Here is a 23,823-nt window from a genome sequence, read left to right on the forward strand (position 1 = left end):
AGTCCTCTCTCCAGTAAAATCCTAAAATACACTGTACATTAATGGATCATTTAGCGTGACTAGCTTCATTGGTCTTTACATTAAACCCATTCATTTTTATCTTTGCCAGTCCTTCGACAACAAAATCAACTAACGCCAAACAAAAGAATAGTGAGCATGTTTAATGAATAATGTGCTTTGGCAGCTTTATAACCATGCCCCTTTGTCTCAAAATCCACGTTTATGATCTACAAGATGATTCTAGGACGACAAATCTTTGCATTTGTGACCCAAACCAGATGTAAAAGACAGGCGTTTTACGCGACGACCCTTTTTATGCGATAATCGTCATTCGAACAAAACCGACGCGGGGAGACTCGAGGCAGCCATGATGACGTAAACAAAGGCGTTAAGTAAACGCATGCGCAGTGCAACCGGCAAGCTTCATCAGTCGCGGGCAGAGCCTGCGCGTGGTAGTCACGCGGACGAGCGTGCCATGTTTTGAGCGGCGACGTCCTGACGTCATCGCACGCACGCAAACCTCGGAGGGTGAGACGTACGGTGTAATGATGTGAGAAGGGAGGGAGAGAGCAAAACAGCATTAACGAAGACAGGAGAGAGAGTATGCATAATATGCATTTCATATTGACAAAAGGTAACAGTCTAATGCGGATAAACCTGTATCTGTTAAAGAATTCGGCAAACTTGGCTGAACAAAGGTCTTTTTCGTTGTTATTCCGTGGCCAGAGCAGATCATCTCCCAGCGCGCTCGCATCAGATTCGCCCGCCATTCGAGATGTTTCGACGTGCACGCGCTATCCGCGCCAACTTTTAGTTCTCGGGCCTATTAGAGACATGCGCCATCGACGAATATAACTCGACGCCCGTTACGCAAAGGTGACTGAAACTCCATTTCTTGACTTTGAATGGACGAATAACATTTATGCACGTCGGTGGTTGCCACGTTTGCCCACCTGTGAATTAGGTAAAATAGGCAGTCTAGTCATGTTGTTATGGTAAAGCGTAGTTCGTGAGCCTTCTCGGCATTCACGAGCACGCCGCGTTGCTAGTGCGTTGGACGTTATCTTCATTGGTGTGTATAAAGGAGTTGACTTGTAACATTTGCAAAACCATGTGACTAGGGTCATTAAATGACACTGCATCAATGCATATTTGTATTAATTATATTTTTCTTTATTAAAAAAATTATTGGCGGCATGCAGCGCTAAATTATAATCAACTGTTTTGGGCGTCTTTACCCTCATAGGAAACAATTTATTATAATAGTATAGAATCCTATGCAGCATTTGCGCTAACTATTGCATTCCATCCTCCCATTTTAGCTCTTATATTAATAATAATTTACACTATAATGGTAACAATATTGATATATGTAATAATAATGTTATAATGCAAATGTTAGAACTTCTATGCATTTACTTGCGCTTACATGGGATGAAGACTTGAGTTACAAGTAGCCATGTTGAAGTCATATGACCAGATTAATGTTAAGATGGGTCCCAGCTTTTAGCAAATTAAGGGTCTTTTGCACCCCAGGAACTGTCATAGTACCCCAACTAGTTGTAGTAGTACCCACTTTGTGGTGTGTTCGCACAACGGAATCTAGGAACAATTTTAGTTCCAGGAACTCTTGAGTGGAGGAACTAAATTAGCTGCTACTTCCAAGAAGTTTCTAAAATAGTTCCAGGAACTATCGGTGATGCAAGTGTGAGCCGATTGGCTAAAAGCGTATGGAAACGCCCTCAGCTGCCATGATTTAAATCGCATTGTGAACATATACTGTGTAAACATTGTATCAACTTATTTCTTTTATAAACGGCATTTACCTGAAGACTTCGTCTAAAGCGTTTTCTGCTTTTATCAGCCTCAGTGACATGTAGCACTGCCAGCTGACTTTCCGTTCTTTCAGTAGCTTGACGTATATGTCAGCATTCCATGTCCATTATTGTGAAACCCGCCAGACACAACAAAAAACGGCTTCGATCACAAAGTCCACCATGCTCCTGTTGTTCCCCCATTCTAGAAGTGTAGCCAGTCTAATTACACAAATAACTGGTCGTTGCCATATTGTGAATATAGTCATGCAGCAGAGTGACTATATTAACCATGCAGCATGGCCACAATGCCTTGGTTTTAGAAAACAGTTACTAAGGTAGTAGTTGTTTTCATTATTGTCATTCATTACATAGTAATATTTATTGGAACATCATTTTAAGCAAATTGACATGACATGCTTGCACTTGACATAAGAAGACATTGTTATAGTAGCCTAGTTCTAATCGGTCAGATGCATTAATTACAGGCCTGATAGGCAATTGAGTGCATTGTTAATTTGCTTGCATAGTCTGTTTGCAGGATATTCATTATTATTAAAGTGAGTACTGATTAATTTTAATTCTTTTTGAAAAGCAATTGCAGTCACACACAGAGGTTTTTACAAAAACTCTCTATGATATTAAATAACTTACATTTTTAGGTAGGTAATTAAAAGGTTTTTAACAAAAATGTTGTGGAAAAGAATAGCCAAGTCGAGACATGTCAGGTAGGACAAAACACAATTATCACAGATAGAAATCTCTGTTAAAATGGCAATACACAAGTCAGTGTAATCACCATACAGACGAAAAATAGCTAAAAAGGTTTTTGCTTTAAGAATGAAGAAAGTAAATAAATGTAAAGTAATCTATCATTTTTGCAGGAAGATTGATGTTTATTATGCAGTTTCTCTGTATGTAGACTACACTTTATTTAACTAATCTAGCACAATTCTGCATTAGGTTTTGCTTGGTGGCAAAATATGCCACCAAAATATTGTCCCAATGTTCAGTCAACTGTGACAGTTTTGCAACTACTTCAGTAACTAAAATTGTGTAATTATTATTTATTGCCTGAAAACTGTGTACACAAAACCAGTATTGTGTACACTACTTTTTTTTTTTCAATGTTAAGCCTAGTTCACACCAAGAATGATAACGGAATGGATTAACTATAAAGGTATTACTATGCCATCAAACGATATTGTCTGTAAGCACACACATTTTCCAGCTTGTTACTGTATAGCAGGATTGATTTTGATCAGCTGTCAATGTTTTTAATCATTCATTAGCCCAAAAAATTATTTAGAAAGTTATTTAAAAGATTTAGTTTCTCTCTGGCTTTATCGTTATAGCTGTGGTGTGGGCTGTGCTATTCTGTAGTATTGAGAATGATTTTTAGAATTGTGTCTTTATTGTTATTTTTTATAGTTATTGTGCTTGGTGCGACTGGACTTTAATAATTTAAGTTTTTTATTGTTAAAAAGGGTTACTCCACGCCAAAATGAACATTTTGTCATTAATCACTTACTCCAATGTCATTTCAAACCCATAAAAGCTTTGTTTGTCTTGGGAACATAATTGAAGATATTTTGGATGAAAACTGTAAAGCTTGTGACCGTTCCATTGATTTCCAAACAATTACCACTGTCAACGTGCAGAAAAGTATGAAAGAACATGGGGCTAAGTGATTAATGACAAAATGTTAATTTTGTGGCGAAGTAACCCTAAAAATATATTGTTTACCTGATTCATATTTTCTCATTTATGTAAGTCCACAACATAAAACATAAAACACATGTTGGTATTACAGCTGACCTTTACATGTCCAAACTCAAAATACTATTACTTTGTTATTAGGATTACGTGATTACTAGTGGAAACAAAAGGTGCAAGAATAAATTGTCCCCATGTATCTTTCCAGTGTACACATGTAAGTGTAAACCTCATGAACCTCCAAAATTAAATGATTTCTTTGGAGACTAACATATTTCACTTAACACTCTTTCTCATTTTGGTTTTACCTCCTCTAGTTGATGATAGTGAATAAGAAAGTGCCATATTATTTGATGATGGTGAAGTTGCAGTGTTTTGTTTGGTTAGCTAGTCTATTTAGTGTGAGTAGTGATCAAGACTTTGGTTGAGTTAGGTTTATACGCAACAAGTGTCCTGACCAAGTGGTTAAAACAGTCCTAGTGGCGGTCAATAAGGGCAGTAGGTGAATGTTACTCAAAGGCCATGTTTCCAACTGGTATTAAGGTGAATTTTCAGTGATCCAATCACAAGTGTGTCAGAACATATCACTGTTTTCAGTTGGTAATACTTTTGCAAATACTTGTTCCGATTTAGTTTTCGAGAGCTCCAAGTGTGGCGTATGAGTGAAAAAAACAATGTTCTACTGCTTACTAGCAAAAAAGAAAGCATCCCGAATGAGGATATGGAGGGCAGCTGCAATTTTGGTAAATACAACATATCCCAAAATTTTATATTGGCCCCTTTAACACAAACCCCCTTGTTATCAGATCATAGAAATCAATGTAATGCCATGTGGAACCAGGGCAAAAGTCACTGGAGCCATGGATGGTTTGAGGTACCACAGCAATATCCTTTATCAATTTTCCCTTCTTAAAGCATCAGATCCTCATTAATTGCTAAAATTCTTAATGTTATCATTTCCTCCATATTTCTATAGTTCCCCTTGACTTGGATGCTGCAAAACGCCAAGATTTTTCTTTTACTGTATCAGTCAGAACCAGAAATAGACTGTTCAGGTGCTGATTCAAGTGTACACAAAACTCTGTTGTGAGGGGGAACCCCTCCAAGAGTAGGGTTGAATATGCTTACCTACTATGTCTAATATAGTAGGACTATGTCTAATATATCTAATATATGTATAATATATATCTAGGACTTACTTGAGTGCCCTCACAAGTATTACCTTGAGGCTAATGTAAGAGGCCCTACTTAGAGGGATATGATGGACAACCTTTTGTGATATATGTAGTCCACTAAGCAACCATACTTGTGATACAAGTATTTTCAAGAAGGGTGTAAACAGTTTGCCAACAGACAAGGTAATGCATTTCTGGAATGGAGTTATTGTTCTTTCACAAATTTATACAGAGAGGACAAGCAGGACTGCGTCTAACTTAGTGGAGGAGTAATCTAATGAGTAACACAAAAACTGTTTATAATGTTAAGCTGTTAAGCTTTCCAGTTGGTAGCTTTTAAACATACATTGACCGTGCCATTTTATGTATGTCTTGTTTTTTTTTAAGGATGTAGACCTGATATACCTTGAGGTGAGAGGGTCAGAAGCTTTCCAGATGTCTTTGTAACTCCCATGGCCAATACAGAGAATCAGGGTGCAATGGTGCTTCATGAAGAGGGCGTCACTGCCCCAACACTGGCACTTCCCACTACATCTCCACAGTCCATTTTTGTTGTCCTTAAAAAATTGCAGACTGGTGATAGTGGGAAAGATAAGGGCAGCCTGATGGCAATTAGTGAAGCAAATGAAATGGGGAAATCCTCAGCTGGTCCTGTTCCAACAGGCATCCATCCAACATCATCCACATTTGCAGATACCAACCACATCATCCAGTCTGAGAACTTGCCAGCAGATGCTAGATGCAAAGGTGTCACCGCTACACTGGACAACAACAGTATGTGGAATGAATTCTATAGATGTCAGACCGAGATGATTCTGACCAAACAAGGTCGTAGAATGTTCCCTTACTGCCGCTTTCGTTTGTCTGGAATGGAACCTTTCCAGAATTATTTGTTGGCAATGGATATTGTTCCAGTTGATAACTACAGATACAAATGGAGTGGAAAAGGATGGGAAACCAATGGGAAGGCTGAGCCTCATGTTTCACGTTTGTTTGTACACCCAGATTCTCCTGCTACTGGCCTACACTGGATGCAGTACCCTGTTTCATTTTACAGACTGAAACTTTGCAACAACTTGGAGCAGGAGGACCATATTATTTTGCACTCAATGCACCGATATCTTCCTCAACTTCATATTATACCTGCGGACAAAGACTCAGAAAACATTCAAGTTGACAAACCTAATGTCGTAACTCTACGTTTTTCTCAGACAGAGTTCTTTGCGGTCACCGCCTATCAAAACCTTCGCATCACCCAACTCAAAATTGATTACAACCCCTTTGCCAAAGGTTTCAGGGATGATGCAGTCAATGCTCGATCATCTAAGGCCAAGAATGGAATGTCCACTGAGGAAGCAGAGAGTGAGCTTAAGCTAAGCAAGGAGATGACAACCTTGAATAATTTAAAAACTCTGTTCATGAAGAGAAATGCTGCTGTAAAGGTCAATAAGGATCAGAACGTTCCAAGCCCTACAAATGTCGAAAGGAAGGCTATTAATGGCGATGCTCCCATTGTAGAAACTAATTTTCAAAGTTTGTGGTAAGTAGAGTTTTAACAACATGAATTTGTCAAACATAAGCAAAATTTTTACTTTACTATTGATCAAGTTTACACAAGAAACATACTTTATTCAGATGTTTGAATGCTTGACAAATGCATTGTCCTGTTGTATGTACTTTACATGCATTCTTGCATTAAGTAGCAATAGACCTGAATTTCAGATTCAGGAAGTTAGGCTGGCTGTGCTATTATTTAAGTAGCTAACCAAAAACTATAAGAATTTATCTAATGTTCTCAATGAGACTCTCTTCAAGCATCCACCATGATATTACCTGACAAGAAATAGAACAATGTAGCTTTAACTTAGTGTTTGAATTCACATACTTGCTTAGTGTGCGTTTAGGCTATAGCCTGCAAATAAACATATTTTTAGATACAGTAAATATTTGCCAATTCTGACAAATATATCATTTTTGTTTTGTTTTCTCTCCCATTCTTTGACAGCAGCAAGAAACGCCCATTGTCAGTGGCATTCTCAGACTTCATTAAAGGTGCTCATGTGAAAGTAAAAAGGTTGTCACTTGATAATATCAAGAGAAATGGTGTAGTCTTGCAAGCATCCACAACATGCACAAGTGAACAAAATGAGGGGATGGACAAAACGGAAAGTATACTACAAGTTGTTAAAGATAAAACTGTAGGAGATATCAACACATGTAAAAGCACAGAAACCACCACAAAAACAGAGTTAAAAATAGACCAGAATAAAACAATAGATGAAAGCAAAGCTGTCAAGATTACATTGCTGTCCAGTGACCAAAACAATGAAAAGGGTGTTGAGACCCTTTCTTCTGTGGACACTGAAGCCAAATCTGAAGAAAATACAAAGAAAGCTTTACCACACAAGCGGCCAGAACGTGTCCCCCTACCACTCCTTGCTCAGTTTCTTAAACAGAGAAAGTCTAAGACGAGACCTACAACACCAAAACCTAATGTTTCCAGCTCATCCCTAGAAAAGTCCTGTGAACCTGTTCTAACCCCTGAAAACTCATCTGCTTTGTTGTCTTCCATTCCTTGTGTTACCACTAACTCAGAAATAAAACCAATATTTACCTCATTATCTGAAAAAGTTAAATTATTATCAACAACCGATGCAAGCAAGATAGCATCTGAGTCCACTGCTTTATCTTCATCAGCAATTGCATCCCCTGTGCCAGCAGAAACACAATTATCTGTTAGATTTTCACCTTCCCAAATGTGCAGTGATCCAATAAATGCCCCAAACACTACCACTCCATCCAGATCAGATTATGACTCAACACCTGACATTATCTCTAGTGTGTTTCATAATGCTGATGCTGTTTCTATGCCAGATCTTGACGACACGCTCAGGTCTCAGTCAGACATTTCATCTCTCCCTGTAAGTGACGCTGTGAATAATACCTGTACACAAACTACCCCTGAAATTAACACTGATTCTGACACACCAATTGTCCCCTCTGTCACTACATCTGTTCTTGGTGTTCCATCCAGTACAGACAATAGCGTAATTCCTTTCCAGCAACTTACCTCAATTCCTGATGTTGCTGAGAGTAATTCTATGTCTGATTGCCTGTTAGACAGTTCCAAGGGCTCTTGTACTGAGCTTCTTTCAGAAGATGTCTCTCAAAACACTCTGTTCACACTTAAGGAATCTCTTTCCTTGCCGTTAGATGACCCATCCTCCCCAACCTTCTCCTTACCCAGCCCATCTCCTTCTTCTTCTCCTGACCCATTTCCACCAAGTCTATTCTGTGAAAGACCAGTACCTCCTAGAAAGACCCTTGATTCATTTCCAGAAAGACTGTTAGATTGCACAGCTTCGTCGTCTCCTGACCTTTTCCCACTAGGTCTATTCAATGACAGACCTGTGCCTCCCAGAAAGGTTCTTGATTTTGGTACAGATACAACTCTGGATGGAACTTCAAAAGAATCATTGTCACCAAGTGTCCCTAGTGGGCCAGAACATCCCAGGGGAACACTTGACTTGTTTTTTCAAAGTCAGTGCACTGATAGAACAGGTCCTCTTAATGATGTAGAGATGCAGTCTGCGGTTAGTTGTGAGACAAGTGATCACATCATTCCAGAACCAACTAAACAGTCCTCTCATGGAAACACTTTCAAGAAATCTAAGGCAAAACAGAAAAAAACAGGAAAATTGAAGTTCTGTGAAGATGAGGTGTTCGAAGGACCTATACCTGTTCCAATGCAGCCCAGCCTGGAGGACGTTGAAGGCCAATTGTTTGTCTCCTTCATGTCAAAGGTAACAAAAATAGCATGTTTATTAACTGTAGAAAGGATATGTATAAAGGTAACTTAAAAGCAATCAGCCATCCAAAATGAAACCTCGCCCCATTTCAACAAATCTATATGATGCTCAAAGTAAGCTTGATGTCAATTAAGTAATTTACTTCTGACTTTCCTTTAAATCACTACTGACACCAAAATTATGTCAACATTTATTATTTATGTGTTACATTTGTAAATACAAATCCAGTTACTGAGTGCTTTCAAATGTGATGTTTTAAACAGTACTTTTTTTATTTGACCTGGCGTACAGCTCTCTTTATGTGTGGTTTATGTACCTTCATTTTGAAATAGAAAGCTCTTGTGATTCACCTTGGAGACGATGCCAATTCGGAGGTTGCACAAAAAAAAACAGAGCATTCTGATGGTAAGAATGTAATATCTTATGGTAAAAAACCTGACATAAGGACATTGTTGAGGACAGGTGTTGAGGATTTTTATTTATTTATTTACTTTGGTTTTAAACAGGGGTCAGGTATGAAAATGTAGAAGAAAAGATTGAGGAGCTAGAGAAAACCCTTTTACGTGATCTGAAAGTCATGAGGCATAGACAGGTCATTCATCCGGTGCTACAAGAAGGTTTCTGGACTTTTTTTTATAAACATCACAATTGTATTACAAATTAATATACAACAGTTCAGTTAAGGTTTAATTTATATTTTCTCTCATCATAGTTGGATTGAAGTTGAATCTACTCGATCTCTCCCTGGAAATTGACCTGCAATATCTGGGTGTGCAATTACCTATACCCCCACCTGCACTCTCACCTGAAGGAAGTTCAGCCTCATCTCAAGGTAACCCATATCTTATTAAGATTAACAATCAGTAAGAAAATAAATCATGCATGAATTATTATTCAGGTTTTCGTTGTAATAAGTAAATTTTTTTGCTCTAGTTCGTTTTGTTTCAAGGACAGGAAAAACTACTGATTTCACCAAAATTAAAGGATGGAGAGATAAGTTTTCTGGCTCAGGATCTAATGCTGAAGGTATACCATTTAATCAGTTTTTCATTAAAAAGAAAATGTCTTTAATGTGATTTTATGATGTGATATTTAAATGATAATGCTGCTAAAAGAATATTGTGTTTTATTTGCAGGTATGTCAAGCTCAGATGCAGGACAGAAGAACCTCTCTGCATTTTGTAGTGACATGTTGGATGAATACCTGGCCAGTGAGGGCAAACTGATAGATGAACGAGCTGCAACCTTATCCCAGGCTGATATTACACCTGTAGCATACCAGCTACCCACTAAGAGCACTAGTTACGTTCGTACCCTAGATAGTGTACTTAAGAAACAAGTACCAGCTACCATGTCCACAGCATCCAACAAGGTCAAGCCAACATTTAAGACCAAAGAGGAAAATAAATCTAAAAAACTTTTAAAGTCAGGTACAGCAAAGCAAACAAGACCAGTCTTTAGTGTTAACACACCTGCTTTAATATTAAAGACTACAGCAAAACAGCAAAACAAGAAACCTAAAAATAAGAAGGAATCCAAGAGTTTGAGTCTTGAAATGCCTTCTTTTGAGACTGCTGCAGAGGTATCTTTTAATAAGACTCCCATGGTTGAAGTTTGTGGCTCCAAAACATCAAGTTGTGCAGCTGGCCGTACTACAGGTTTGCCAAAAACTTTGGTGAAGCTGATGGATGTGGAAGATGGAGCAGTGTGGGAAGGCAAACATCGTACCTTTATCACAGAAGAAAGGGCAGCCATCGCATTAGCCACTCTGGTCACCGCTGAGGTACTACTCAAAGTGATGCTCAGCTTAGTGTTAAGATGGACTATCAGTAATGACAGAATGTTCTTTGAAACACTTTTCATTCTTCCTGATCTCTTTTTCTTTTTGTTTTAAGGGGATATCAAAAGGAAATCCTGATGCCATCAGAATTATAAGACGACGTGCACCTCCCTGCCTCAATGTATTCTGTAGGCTTGGCTGCGTTTGTGCCAGTCTGGTTCACTTGAGGCGACATCATCATTGTGGAAAACCACAGTGCATGTTGGGCTGTAGCTGCCTGCGACGCAAAGTTGTTGCACTTAAAACTCCCAAACAGGAACAAAGTGCAACGGATGAGTCTGAACCTCAGGGAGTGTCAGAGGAGAACAAGACTAAATGGAAAAAGAAAAACAAACAGAGAAAGACTTATGGTCAGTCTGTTTATTTATTGCAATAGCTGTACAGTTATTATTAACATTTGACCACTTTGTCTATTATTTCAACATAATATTTTTTTATCTTCCCAATATGATTGTATTACTTAAAAATCTGCTTTGAAATTTATTGTATTCAGAAAAGATCTATACAAATGAAATTAACTGATTTTATGTTGCCTTTCTCTTGCAGTTCTGACAGATCCGGATGCAGCACCTGAACCGGCTAAGCGTGTCAGTACATTATGGGATCGAAAAAGTGTCTGTTCGGATTTAGAAGTTCTTTTCTGTCCTCCTACTCCAAGAGCTCCCTCTCTAGCACTCTTATCTCGAGAGCTTCAGAATGACCTGGAAATCTTTTTAAGACCTTCAAAACAAAAAAGGGTGAGAAACTCAGCATTACATTTTTAGAAGACTTCAGCCATAACATCTTTATCGATTACTGTTTATTTAAACATGCTTTTAATTAGTTTACTGTTTCAGGTGTGATATTTTTTTTCTGCAACAGATTCCTTGTATTTCTCATTTCATGTTAATTTAGTTTCGTAAGTATATTAATGTGTGTACACCTTTCATATCCTAAATATTTCCATACTGCATGCAGGTAGAAGAGAGGCATTTGAAAATTACTGAGGATGATATGGAGAACAGGATTACATGTGCTCGGTCGCGACCATTTTCCTCGATGTGCCATGATAAACAAAAAATGGTGAGATTCCTACATGAAGGATGGCACATTTTTTGGTACATAACATGTGAAAACTCAAGCTTTTGTCATTTTTGCAGGTTGACCAACACCACATCTCACAGGTCTCTACGCAAGGTAAGTTTTTCCCTAACTGATAGTTTGTTAATAGCTGATGCAACCATGGTTTATGCAAACAACATATTGTCAAGTTCAGTGCCCTTAAAATGTTTTAAAAGCTGGTTGAAAAACCTGTTTTCCTTCTGCTCACAGATATTGAGGAAGGTGAGCTTGTACCTCTTAATTTGTCTGGCCCTTCTAAGCGACTTGAGATCATATCTGAATGCAGTTGGGCTAGTACGGACACCAGAAATTACATTATGCGGATAGTATGTGAGCACATGGCTCAGGATCGTTTGAAGCATCCTTTCTGGATTGGCAAGTACTTCATTCAGCCTGTCTCCAAGACTCTACAAGAGAATGAGGATGGTTCTGTCGATACATACAAAGTCATCATCTCTCAACCCGTGGAGAAGAAAAAAGAAGATGGGGATGTTACAGAAAACAAAGCGGACCTGAAAAAGGATGTAGAGAAGAGTGAGGTGAAAGGTCTGCCCTTCCTCTCTAGGTGTTGCCCTGCAGGCTTGCTTAAGGCTGAGAAAAAAGCACCTGATGCTCCAGGACGGATAATGGTATGCATGCAGTTATCTGATAAAAACCATTTGGATGTATTTAAAGTAACTTTGGGTTAAGTTTATGTTTGAATGGACTAGAACTTGACCTTGAAACCTATGATCAATTGTTCTTACAGGTTAATGGAAAGACATACCCGCAAGCCAAATTAGAGCTGGGGAAGATGGGAGCTTTGCACCCTGCCAACAGACTGGCAGCTTATATTACAGGGAGAATATGTCCAGTCAGTCAGTCTGGACCTAATGTGGGAACAACGTCAACTGTTACAAAGGCTTCTATCACATCTGTTCCAGTCTCGACTGTGTCCACAGCAACCACAGTTACAAGCACAAGTGCTTCTTCAGACAAACCGCTCATCAAGTCTGTAGGCAAGTCAAAGAAAGGTTCAAAGTTTTACCTCCAGACACTTTGCTCTCAAGGTTATTGACCAAAATATTGAACATCCAGTGTATTATTGAGCAGTGCTTAACACTGTTATGTTTGCACAAGCTTTACTGCATGTGAATATGCATATAACCTAAGTAGCAGATTTAACCTGCTCCTTAATTTGTTTTTTGCACAGTGACCAAGCCCCCAGTGGGAAAGGTCTTCACCCAGTTTGTGGTCAACCACATCAACTCTCAAAATCTGTCCAACACTAGCACCTCACAATTACAGCCTTCTGTTCCAAAATTTGTCAACCCCTCCTCCATGTTGACGATTGGCAGTGAGGCTGGGGCACCTGGGATGGCTCTTTCTCCTGTTAAAGCAGGCTTGGTTACCCAGGTGTCTAAGTCCTCAGACTCCACAGGTAGCGCCAGTTTTCCTATTTTATCAAAAGTCCAAGCCCCTGCCAGCACTGTCATCGCTAAATCACCCAGCCTCCCTCTGGGTAAGCCTGGCTTTCTTAGTTTGCCATTTTGTGTCTGTGCTTCCCCTCCAACAAAACCTTTGCCATGCATCTACTGGGAGAATTAACATACTTTGCCTTTACATACATACCTGCGCTTGTGATTTAGAGCTTGCTGCAGCTTCAGTGTATGGTGATGGATCATCTCTATGCTTTGTGTACCCTTCCCATGGTCATCTTTTATCATCATTTTTGACTGCTATTGTAGATTAAATCTTTCATGTGCTTCATTTGATGCCAAACTTTAGCAAAACCTTTGATCTTGACATGACACATTATATCTTTATTTAAACCTTTCCCTTGCACAGGCAGAGATTTAAAGATGTGTGATACCATGTGTACAGTGGGAAAAGAAAATGTGATTTTATTTGGATTGAGCATTCAGGATTGTTAAATATATGGTAATTGTTAAATGTGACCTGATTAACTTATTTGTAAAGCAATGCAACCAGTCATGTTTTCAATTACCTGGCAATTTGTGGTCGTATAAGTTTCATAGACCATTTGCAATGCAACTGAGGTAAGCATTGTTCGACTTGGTTGTAAATTCACAGTGGTATTGCGCCAACTACTGATGGGCCAGTGTGAATGCTAATACTTTTCATATTATATTAGCAGATTTGCTGCTGTGAACATAATGTGTCACCGTCATCATTTGTTTTGATTATGGGCTAATTTGATTCTTTGAGCCTTCTGACTGACCTTCTGGCTTAACAGTGTCCGAGGCCAGTGTTTAAGTTGCCATAATAAATTTTCCCTATTTTCAGGTAGGGCTGGTCTAACTCCAACAACTACTTCCTCTTCATCTGGATCAACCACTCCTGGAAAAAAGACTGTTTATATCACAGTAATGTCCCGTAGTACAGGCCTCACCTGTAGTAGTCCAAGGCTTACCAAACCTGTCACACAGACTCGGCCCTCACAGACCCAAAACCAAAAGGTGCTGCTTCAGGTGGTGAAGACCGCTGATGGCAATACATTGTACCGTAATCCTAATGGTCAACTCTTGCAATTGGTGCCTTTAAGTCAAATCAAAACCATCAAACCCAACCTCCTATCTCAAGGCCAACGTAAGTGGTTTCCTCAATACCATATTAATTGGTTGCATGCTGTGTGACTGCTCTAACTAACAAATGTGTGCTTATCCCCAAAAGTCGTTGTATTAATTGTTTTTGTTTTTTTCCTGCAGCTACCTTTGTTCGTTTTCCCGCTCCTACTGCAGTCAATCTAAAAAAGCCTCAGGGTGGCAGCGCTACCATAGTCAAATCTTTAAGCCCAGTATCCCAAACACAGACAAAGGCTGTTGTCACCGTACCAGTCTCTACATCTTCATCTATAAGTTCCAAACCAATCACACTCACTTCATCCAATGCAGTCTCATTGAACAGCGTTCCTTCTACCCTTAAAGTTGTTCCAGGTTTTCTGGGACAGTCTGGAACGTGTAAATTGCGAATTCTCCCAACACATCCTGTTCAGAACACTGGAATTAACACTCCAACTTCCTCTCCTGCTGTCCCTCAGAGTGGCTTTACAATGCTTAAGCATGGAAGTTCAACGCTATACAACCAAGACTCCACTATGTCTGAGACTTCTGTTTCTGTTAGCTCAGTTTCAAAAGAGTTAGTTAGTCATGTATCTAACCAGTCTGAGATGGATCCTTCTGAACAAAATAGATGTGACGGTTTTGAACAAATAGCAGGCAATATATCAAAACCTCTGTCTTCTGGTGCCTCCTCTTCAATACCCAGCCATTTTTCTGGAGGGGATTTGGCTGAGACTGGTAAAATAGCTAAACCCAAAGTGACAGTAAAAGATTTTGACATAGCTCCAGTTTCTGATGAGGAAGAGATTGATTCGGATATAACAGAATTAACTGATGACTCTGACCTGTACAGTGATGATGACCGAGAAGATGCATGCAGTTTGAGTGTAAGAGCTTTGTATAATTTACTCTTTTCACCTTTTCAGAAAATACTTATGTAGACCGACAAACTGTTATATTGCTTGTTTAGCCTAGTTCTATTTTTCCCATTATCCAGGGTTCTGATCAAGTGGAGAGGATGTTGGATACAGATGGTTTGTGCTCTGACAAGAAAGATTTTGCAGAGGTGGTGGTTGATATTGAGACTATTGAAGAGTCTGCAGAGGAAAACAGTATTGCCAAATTTCGGGCATCTGCACTGAGGCGAAATCAACATCTAAGGTAATACACACCTGATTAATGTCTTGATTATGTAGACGTGTGGTTTGCATTTATTTTGATGACCTGGTCCCCATCTACACTACAAACACATCCAGATATAGATACTTTGCTTATGAAAATCAACCAATTCCTTTCCACGAAATTACTAAAATTACATGTTTTGTTTTATGTTTTGCAGTAACCGGAAGCACATTCATGATGAAAGGTTGCAGGTGAAGGTCAGGGTAAGTTTTACACTTACATTTTTTTTTCAGTTGACTGATCCAGTCATTTCTATGTGCTTTCTAACTCACGTAATGTATATCATGTACTATAAAACCTCTTTGTGCAGAGAGTGAGGCTGGAGAGAATAAGGCGCCGCACACTTAAAGACGGCTTTCTTAAACTTCAGGCAGCACTCGGAAAGTCTTCAGACAATTTAGAAACCTCCAAAATGAGAATCCTTACAATGGTTTGTTGTTGGTTTTGCTTCATTTCATGCTTAAAAGCACATTGAAAATATTTTTTTGTATTTCATGTCTTCTTTTTTTTTACTTTGAAGGCTACAAAAGAGATTGAGTCCCTGGTTAAGCTGGATGAGTGCTTAGTAAAGAAAAGACAGAGACTGCAATTTAAGAGACAGCGTTACCTACAGACACTTTCACTACTGTGTGGTAAGACAGTCTTTCAGACTTTGAAATGTTTTTATAACAAATCAGCAACATAATATTTGTGATATATTTATGTATTTTAAGATATGATGCAAATAATGTATTTTGCTAACAAATAGTATATCTGTTTTGTCCACAGACAAGAGTACAGAGTCCATCAACAAGAAGCTTAATGAAATTATTGCAAAGCAAAAAGTCCTGGAAGCCCAGCCTAAAGCGAAAGAGATGAAATCCCAGCTAAATGAGGCAATGTCCAAACCTAAACTAGCTGATCTTGAAAGTAAACAGAAAGATTTAACATACCAGAACAAATTGAAAGATGCTCCCAAACCCACCTATTCTCCCTCCAAACCAATGGATTTGAGTATTAAAAAACAAAAAAGCCTGGGAAAGACTGAAAGTGCTTCCACACCGACAGCCTCACCTGCAAACATTGATAGCAGCAAAAAAACTCTTAAAACTCAGGATTTTAACTCAAGTCCAGAAAAGACACCGGTCTCTGACCCAAGCTCTATAAAACATTCCTCAGTACTACGTGAGAGAACACGGCCAAATATTCTTTCCCGTACTTCATCCCAGGTGATACAAGAATTTGCCGTCAAAGAGCCTTTTTTAACTAATGGTTAGTAAGGGAGGAAAACATACATGTTCCTTATTGACTTGATTGGATCTGGTTTTTGGGTGTTCACACTTTTCAATTTCTCTTGTTTAGTGTGTATACCTCAAGTATTCCCTCTGATGAATACCATGGTTCCATGCAATCAAATCATAGCCATAAACAACCCACTTCAACCAATTGGCATCACCTCAGTAGGGACACAGCAATCATCCACACGAGGTATTTGCCTGAATAGGTCAAAAATTATTTTCAAAATTTTATGTATGAAATAAAGGATATTGATAACCGACATTGTGCTTTTTATTTTAACCAGGTGTAGCATCTGTGTCTATAGTTCCTTCAGGATCTCAACCAGTTGGAGTGGAAAATCCCCTTCCATTGTTGCAGCCTCAGTTTTTTAAAATTACAAACAGTCCTGTTAATATTAACACACAAGGTAAGTTTCCTTAGCCATATTTATTGAATCACATAATTTTATTTTTAATAAGTTGACAAGTCATTTTCTGCCAATGAATGAAAAAGTGAAGTCATTTTTAATAGTGTTCCATTTTATTAATCAAAAAGCATGTCTTTATTAATTAAAATAATGAAACATTCATTTTCACATCAATTTATTAGGTTTAACATATTTAAATGTTTACGGCCCTATGAAATGTTTTATTTTTTTCTCACCATATTTTTGTTATTGTGACCAAATTCTATTTTTTAGCATGTCTAATTATTTCAATGAATACAACAACCTAATTTATTAAATTTCGTCCCAAAAGTAGTCTTATGAATAGTTTTCCCTCAGATATTCTGTTTCTGTTTACTGGTTAACAAAGGCATAAAACTTTTATTTAATTTATCTTTAATTAAGCAAGCCTATTTAAAAGGGAATTTACTATTAAAACATTGACACGTGTGATTTTTATTTTATTTTATTTTTGTAAAAATTTTCATTTTAGTAGGCTAGTAGTAGTAATAGTGGGCTATGTGCATTCTGCTGAAAAATAGTAATGGGCATAATGACTTTGAAATTTAACCGGACATTTATTGTGACAAGTTGCCGTGAATACTTTTACAGTTCTGTGTATGTGATACGACAGTAGTTTTATTCAAATCAAATGGTAAAATGCTCATGAAGTGACTCTGAAAGCAGTTCTGGAGATGTTGTTTGTGTGTTTATGATCTCATTTGGTAAGACGACATACTTTGACAACACTGTTAGTGTTACACTTGCTATATCTATATAGCCTGTGCCATTCATTAACAGAGACATGCAGAGCATGCAGGATTCATATTTAAATCGACTTTTGCATCTTAGTATTTACAGATACTAGTCAATATTGCGGTTTATATTGATTTAAGTGTAATGACTTGCTTTTAATTAGTTAATTAAAAAAGTGACAAATTCCTGGACATTGCGTGTTACACTGTTAATTCTGTTTTTATGAGTGGATTCTGCTATTCGGTTTGCGTTTCCTGCATTGCAGGAATCGTAGGGCCCTATATTCCACAATTCTGACTATTTCCCTCAGAATTGCGTAATGTAGATTTGCAAGTAAGATTATTAAATTGTGGCATATAAAACTGATACATCATGTCAGAACTGCAAATTTAGATCTTGAAATTTTGACTATAGCATAATTGTAAAGTCAAAATTGGTCTTTTGTGCCTTTCTGAATTGGATTTTAATAATATTATTTCTGAGTTTATATTTCAGTTATGATATTTCTAGATATAGTTCAGTCTGAATTTCTAGATATAAACTATATATGACTTTGCGTTTAAATTAAGTTTTTCACAATTCTGACTTTATAGCTCAGAATTGCTAGTTCTCCATTCCAGCTTTTTCAGAATTCAGAATTTTTATTTATTTATTTAACTCTGTGTCAGAATTTGTTTCCAAACTACAGTGATATTCAAATAAATAAAAAAACGTCTTTATTTTACAATGTCTCATTTTCAGTGGATTCCGCCAACCTTCCAAATATCACCAACGTTATTTCTCTGGTTCCACCGGCGGAGAATCTGGTAATACCACAGAAAGTTGTAAAAGATAAATCTGCTGTTCAGGCACAGCCAACATCTGTCCCTGCACCTGTGGAAGATCATCAGAAGCCCTCAGATGTTCAAATTCTAGATTTAGAGGAAAGGGCAGCCGTGGATGAGCCTCAATCCAAGGCTGTCCCCAAACAACCTGTTGGAGGAGATGAGAACAGTGCACCTGTTACTTCATCCAACCAGCAAGGACTTGATAAGAAAAGTCCAGTTGACAGCAATGATCCGGAGGATGAAAATTTATTGTCTTTGTTAGACGAACTTGTTCTCCTTAGCCAGCAGCTGAGTAACGAGGATGAAGATCAGAGAATTGTTGTGCCCGGCGAGGTACAGGAATGTTCGGAAAAGCAGGCCGGTCCAGAACGGGATGATGACCGTGCTCTCAGTCCCTTGTTTCTAACTCTGGATGAAGATCTGATGTCTCCAGACTCTAAAGATGAAATCGATATCCCACCCAAAGTGGATGACTTGGTCAAAGTAATTTTTGGATCTGATTCACCTTCGGTTTCGTCCGAATCTGGAGTTGCACCATCAACAAATGTTCAAAGTCCGCAAGCCCCAGCGTGCAGCGGTAAAGGCGATGCCCCTACTCCACCACCTTTGTTGCACATGAAGGTGGCATGTGAAGCTGCATCAGGTCAGTCAGCCAATGAAGGGACCACCAGTGTGGCATGGCGTCCAATGCCTAAACTAGTACCTCTTGGGTTAAAGGCTCAAGATGCTGTTGTGAATAAAGTGACCGGCTCCCCAGTTTCCAAACTGGACTCAAATGAGGAAGACATTCACGGACCACAAACGTGATCTACCTATCTATGAATCAGGTATAGCTGCTGCTCAAATTTAACATGCTTATGTATAATTTTTTTTTTTTTCTGTATTTATTGTTTGCTTGCTGTCCAAGTCCTGCTGCCGTGGGCACCACCTATTGTGCCTCTGGTAAATCCAAAGATGTTTGTTACATTCACTTTTTGTTTTTTTTGAACACTCAAGACTACTAGACCAGCAAGGTATCTGACTGTCTTTGCTAGCAATTGTGTATCCACTCTTTGTGGCAATAGTTGTGCAAAAAAAAAAGCTGTTTACTCATTCTAACCTCCATATTGGAGCATGGTTTTTTTCCCATTGGAGTTCAACATAAAAGCATTTACTTGAAAGTTAAACAGGATTGTTTCTCCTTTAGCACAGTGAAGGTGAAGCTGATCATAATTGTTTGCAATGGGGATTTTGTGGGATCATTAGGGTAGTTTTCCAGGCGACCTTTTAAGGAATAAATAAATTTGCCCAGTGACTTTTAACAGTAAGGCCACTTCACCCTTGAATTTATCTACTAATGAGATCAGGCAAATGTCATTGTCTTTGCATTTAGTTGAAACCACTGTTGATTAAACCCATTACATCAATGCATGAAAAGGCAATAATAGATGTTAAATTCAGTGCAAACAGTCTGTGTTCTTGTTACAGAAAAGCTAGCTTATATACACGAAACTTTTAATCTTATGTTGAGTGCCTTTCACAAGGTTCTTCTATATGCATATTGGTACGTAGGTTTGTTGTCTTAGGAAATAGTAAACCTATAACAATAGCATTAGGAGCTTAGGAATAAAAGAATGACAATATGTACACTTCTGAGGTATATTTGGATGTGTTGGAACTACAGTTTTAATTCTTTCTGTGTCTTGTTTGTTTTGCAAGTAATAGGTGAAGTTTGAGTGCAGTCAGTTTATGGCATTTGAACCTATTTTCATATCCCCACCTAATGCAATTGTGTCATAGGAAGAGAGGTGGTTAACTTCAAGAGACCCTTCAGTTTGTACTTAAAATGTAGTAATCACTATGCAATTGTTGTGCTTAATTTTAAGATAGAACAGGTACAGACAAACTACATAGGAACAGTAAAAGCTACATAAAACGAGATGCAGTCACACTGCTTTTGTTCTTGTATATATTTAATGCTTGATATAAATCTGTATATTGTCTGATGTAACCTTTCTTGGATATTGTAAATATGTAAAAATCAATCCCTTTTTTTTTTTTTTTTTTTTTTTTTTTTTTTTTTTGCAAACTCTGTTAAAATACTTATTTTTTTATGTGCTATATATTAGTGCTCTCTCACCTCCTTTGTAAAAGAGATGAATATGTCTTTTTGAGTCAATACAAATATACACAAGTCTGTGAAAATTTTACATTAAGTTTCATGATTTGGGGCATTGTGGTTAATTAAAAAAAAACATGGTTTAAAAAGATGTGCTTTTCATTCTTTTCAATACTATGGCTTAGTGTAAAATGTGCTCTTTTCACATTAAAAGTTTTTGTAGATAGAATGTGATTTTACATTTGCCAATTAGCAGTCATCAATTTAAACAGATGCAAATGAACATGTTAACATTTTAATTTAATAAAGCACTGAAGTGCTATAAAAACTGCACTGAAACATATTTTGTTCACATAAATAAAGACAAGTTTGTTACTCCAACAAGATTGTTGGAAGATATTGAAGAAAACCATGTCCAATTCTGTTTTTTTTTTTTCAGTAAATGCCAGCGTCGTACATCATGAGAAACGTAGCCCATCAGTTGGTCACTTTTAACAAGCTGTCCAAAAAAAATCATTTGAGTTTCATTTGACATTTGATAAAGATGCAGTTAATTATCAACTTGCACGTAACTCCCAAGAGCGAATGCATGTGTATTTCAGGGAGGGGCCAGGGCTGATATACAGCAGTTCACAAATAGGTCTAGTCAAACATCTTGCAGCTTTCTCAAGGTAAGGTCCATCCATTCTTTAATGCATATTTTGCTTATGTGTTGAATGAGATGAGACTGAAATTGTGATTAAGTTTAGCGTCCAGACCAAAGTGGTCCTGGGAAGCTAAGAATAATTTACGTGAGGCTGGTTATTAATTTAGCTCTTCTCTCTTAAAAAGAATATAGGCCAAGCATAAGAAATGTCAGGAGTAAACAACAGTTCTTATTGGGCTTTGAACTGCACCAACCCCAGAGATTTGGCCCTTCCTTTGGTTCCCTACATGGACTGTCCCTCCAACCGCATGTACGCTTCCAACTTTATACCTCTTGTCTTTTACACACTTACCGTTCTTGGAACAATTGGAAACCTCTGGAGCCTGTGGGTTTGTCTGCGTCCATCCCAACCTTGGAGTATTGGATCCATAGGTGTCCTGAACCTGGCTCTGTGTGACCTTGCATATCTGATGTCTATGGGACCATGGGCTGTCTACATTAGCTCCGACTACCACTGGAAAATTGGCCATTCGCTCTGCGTGGTGGTGAAAATCCTATACTTCGGCGGTTTGACGTCTAGTACCATGTTCATCTGCGCCATCAGCACCGACCGCTTCCTTGCAATCGTCTTCCCTCTGGAGTCCCGGATGATCCGGACCCCTCGGAACAGCGCACTGGTTTCGCTTCTACTCTGGGCCATCACCGGCCTCTTGATCTACTTCAGTTATCCTAACATTCTATACTGGGTCAGGAAAGATGGCATCCAGGTGTGTGGAGCAGTGGTGATCTCCAGGTTCAGGACCACTGAAGCAACCTACAATCTTCTGTCCTATTACTCCATACAGGTTTCTGTCCCGTTGTTCCTCATCATTCCCTCCTATGTGAAGATAATTTCCCGGATGAAACAGTCACGGCAACAGTGGGGCCCGGGCAACATACAAGGCCTTGACAAGACCATCTGGCTGATTGCCGTTTTCATTGCCAATTTCCTGGTTTGTTGGGTGCCAGGGCAGCTGCTTCACATCATCGCCTGTATCATTTTCTTCAGTTTGGATCACTGCAAAAACGCTTGCTGGGTTGCATGGGTGGTCAACCTGCTCTCTGAATCCTCCCAGATACTCTACTGTTTTAATGCATGTCTTGATCCTTTAATTTTCCACATGCAGCAAGGACACTGTGAACTGGTTGTGTTGGCGAACTGGGTTAGAAAGGTCTTACACGTAAGAAAGAAACACGATTTGGAAGGACCTTCAGAGGACCCTCCCAGTGTGATCCAACTTCACGGTGGTTCCAAAGATCGAACGACCCAAACTCAAAATAGTAAAACCATGAAAAAATAATATTTTAATGATAAAACCTCCCACACTTGTCTAGTTGCACGAGTGTGAGTTGATGTATCTAATGTTTTAATAATCTTGTGCTGGTGTTTTCATGCTTTGTGTGTGTATAATTTCCTATATTGTATTTATTAATGTCAGATTTCACTGCTGTAGATGTTTGTTATAGACAAAAGGTGCATCCTGTATCTGTGTACGTCTGACTCCTTGTTTCAAATGTCAAATGAGTTTTGTCTAAATTTCAGTTGTTCTAAAGGTGGCCATATATACTATGTGCTAGTCAGGTTGAGTTTACTTCTAAGGTACTTCTTGGCATCACTAGATGGCAGAATTGTATAAAATTATAGGTATGCACCAGACATAATTCAGTACAACAAAATTGCCTAAATGTTCATTTGTCAGTGTTGCTTTACAATTACTGCTATTTTGAGTTTTAATGCCACAGCAGGCTGAATTTGTTCTTCGTAAATCTTTATTTGTCAGCCATAAATACTCTTTATTGTTCATCATGCCCCTGATTTTAGGACATCTCCTTGTTGTCTTTCATTTAGAGTACTTGGAAAATTAATATAACAGTCTAGGTGCATGTGGTGGATATCACAGAATGACATATCTAAACTGGAGAATTGCAACCATGCTGTGTTTACATTGGGACCATAGCTGTAAAATGCAAAAGGAATTCATGCATTACATGGTATGACCAGCAGGTAGCTAGTTTTTTTTTTTTTTTTTTTGCTGATACAAGATGGTACATTTGAGCTTGGACCATCTTAAACCGGCTACCAAGTTGCAAAACTGAGATACTATCTCAAACTGGGTTTTCCAACTGGTGGAATGAATATAATAATGCCACAATTTTCTGTTCTGCTATTAGTCCTAGTATCTGCAAACATCAAAATAAACTTTGCCTTGATTAAACGAATTGTCTACACCTTAAGGAAACACTGCAGTATCACACAACCGCCCATACGTGCGGTATAATCCACCTAGGAGTCGTGCGTGCTGTGCATTTAATTTAATACTACGGCTAAGGCAGATTTTAATATCAATTAGGTCACGCACGCAACAATTCGTACTCTTCCAAGGGTGTCAAATTGCGTCATTTCGTTCATATTCAGGAGCCAAGCGTTCCCCCGTAACAGAAATCGCTAATTGGTCAGCGGCCTACCGCCCGCCTTCCGCTGTCAGCCAATCAGAAACGCAGACCGAAAAAAACGTCGCCTTGCGTAATTAATATTCATGAGCCTTGCCTTTACGGT

The 23,823-nt window shown here is 38.4% G+C and overlaps 2 protein-coding genes across 8 annotated transcripts; both read left to right on the forward strand.

Annotated features, from left to right (window-relative positions):
- The first annotated feature begins 496 nt into the window (after window positions 1–496).
- Window positions 497–20,730, forward strand: mgaa (MAX dimerization protein MGA a). Of its 7 annotated transcripts, none has more exons than XM_043262720.1 (26): window positions 517–634; window positions 727–876; window positions 5,093–6,245; window positions 6,711–8,508; window positions 8,847–8,919; window positions 9,021–9,131; window positions 9,227–9,346; window positions 9,448–9,540; window positions 9,651–10,297; window positions 10,410–10,704; window positions 10,901–11,091; window positions 11,312–11,416; window positions 11,494–11,530; window positions 11,666–12,084; window positions 12,204–12,453; window positions 12,648–12,956; window positions 13,742–14,044; window positions 14,164–14,903; window positions 15,014–15,177; window positions 15,356–15,401; window positions 15,509–15,628; window positions 15,719–15,830; window positions 15,967–16,449; window positions 16,540–16,665; window positions 16,760–16,882; window positions 18,398–20,730. In XM_043262720.1, the coding sequence occupies exons 3-26, from the start codon at window positions 5,158–5,160 to the stop codon at window positions 19,288–19,290; spliced, it is 8,646 nt and encodes a 2,881-aa protein (XP_043118655.1). In that variant the 5' UTR covers window positions 517–634; window positions 727–876; window positions 5,093–5,157; the 3' UTR covers window positions 19,291–20,730. The 7 variants fall into 7 exon arrangements, with proteins under 7 accessions (XP_043118657.1, XP_043118654.1, XP_043118659.1 ...); XM_043262721.1 differs by having other exon boundaries at window positions 732–876; XM_043262722.1 differs by lacking the exon at window positions 727–876 and having other exon boundaries at window positions 497–634.
- A 617-nt stretch (window positions 20,731–21,347) lies between these two features.
- On the forward strand, window positions 21,348–23,461 carry LOC122362244 (type-1A angiotensin II receptor). Its single transcript, XM_043263608.1, has one exon. It carries the CDS (start codon window positions 21,434–21,436, stop codon window positions 22,565–22,567), a length of 1,134 nt encoding a protein of 377 aa, XP_043119543.1. The 5' UTR covers window positions 21,348–21,433; the 3' UTR covers window positions 22,568–23,461.
- Window positions 23,462–23,823: the final 362 nt, after the last annotated feature.

The sequence above is a fragment of the Puntigrus tetrazona genome, chromosome 17 (genome assembly GCF_018831695.1).
Source record: "Puntigrus tetrazona isolate hp1 chromosome 17, ASM1883169v1, whole genome shotgun sequence".
NCBI classification, from domain to species: Eukaryota; Metazoa; Chordata; class Actinopteri; order Cypriniformes; family Cyprinidae; genus Puntigrus; species Puntigrus tetrazona.

Coding starts and splice junctions, on each gene's coding strand:
- mgaa (XM_043262722.1), top strand. CDS start 5,158: ATGGCCAATACAGAGAATCAGGGTGCAATGGTGCTTCATGAAGAGGGC. Junction 9,541..9,650: donor CTCAGGATCTAATGCTGAAG/GTATACCATTTA, acceptor TTTTATTTGCAG/GTATGTCAAGCTCAGATGCA. Junction 11,092..11,311: donor GACCTTCAAAACAAAAAAGG/GTGAGAAACTCA, acceptor TACTGCATGCAG/GTAGAAGAGAGGCATTTGAA.
- LOC122362244 (XM_043263608.1), top strand. CDS start 21,434: ATGTCAGGAGTAAACAACAGTTCTTATTGGGCTTTGAACTGCACCAAC.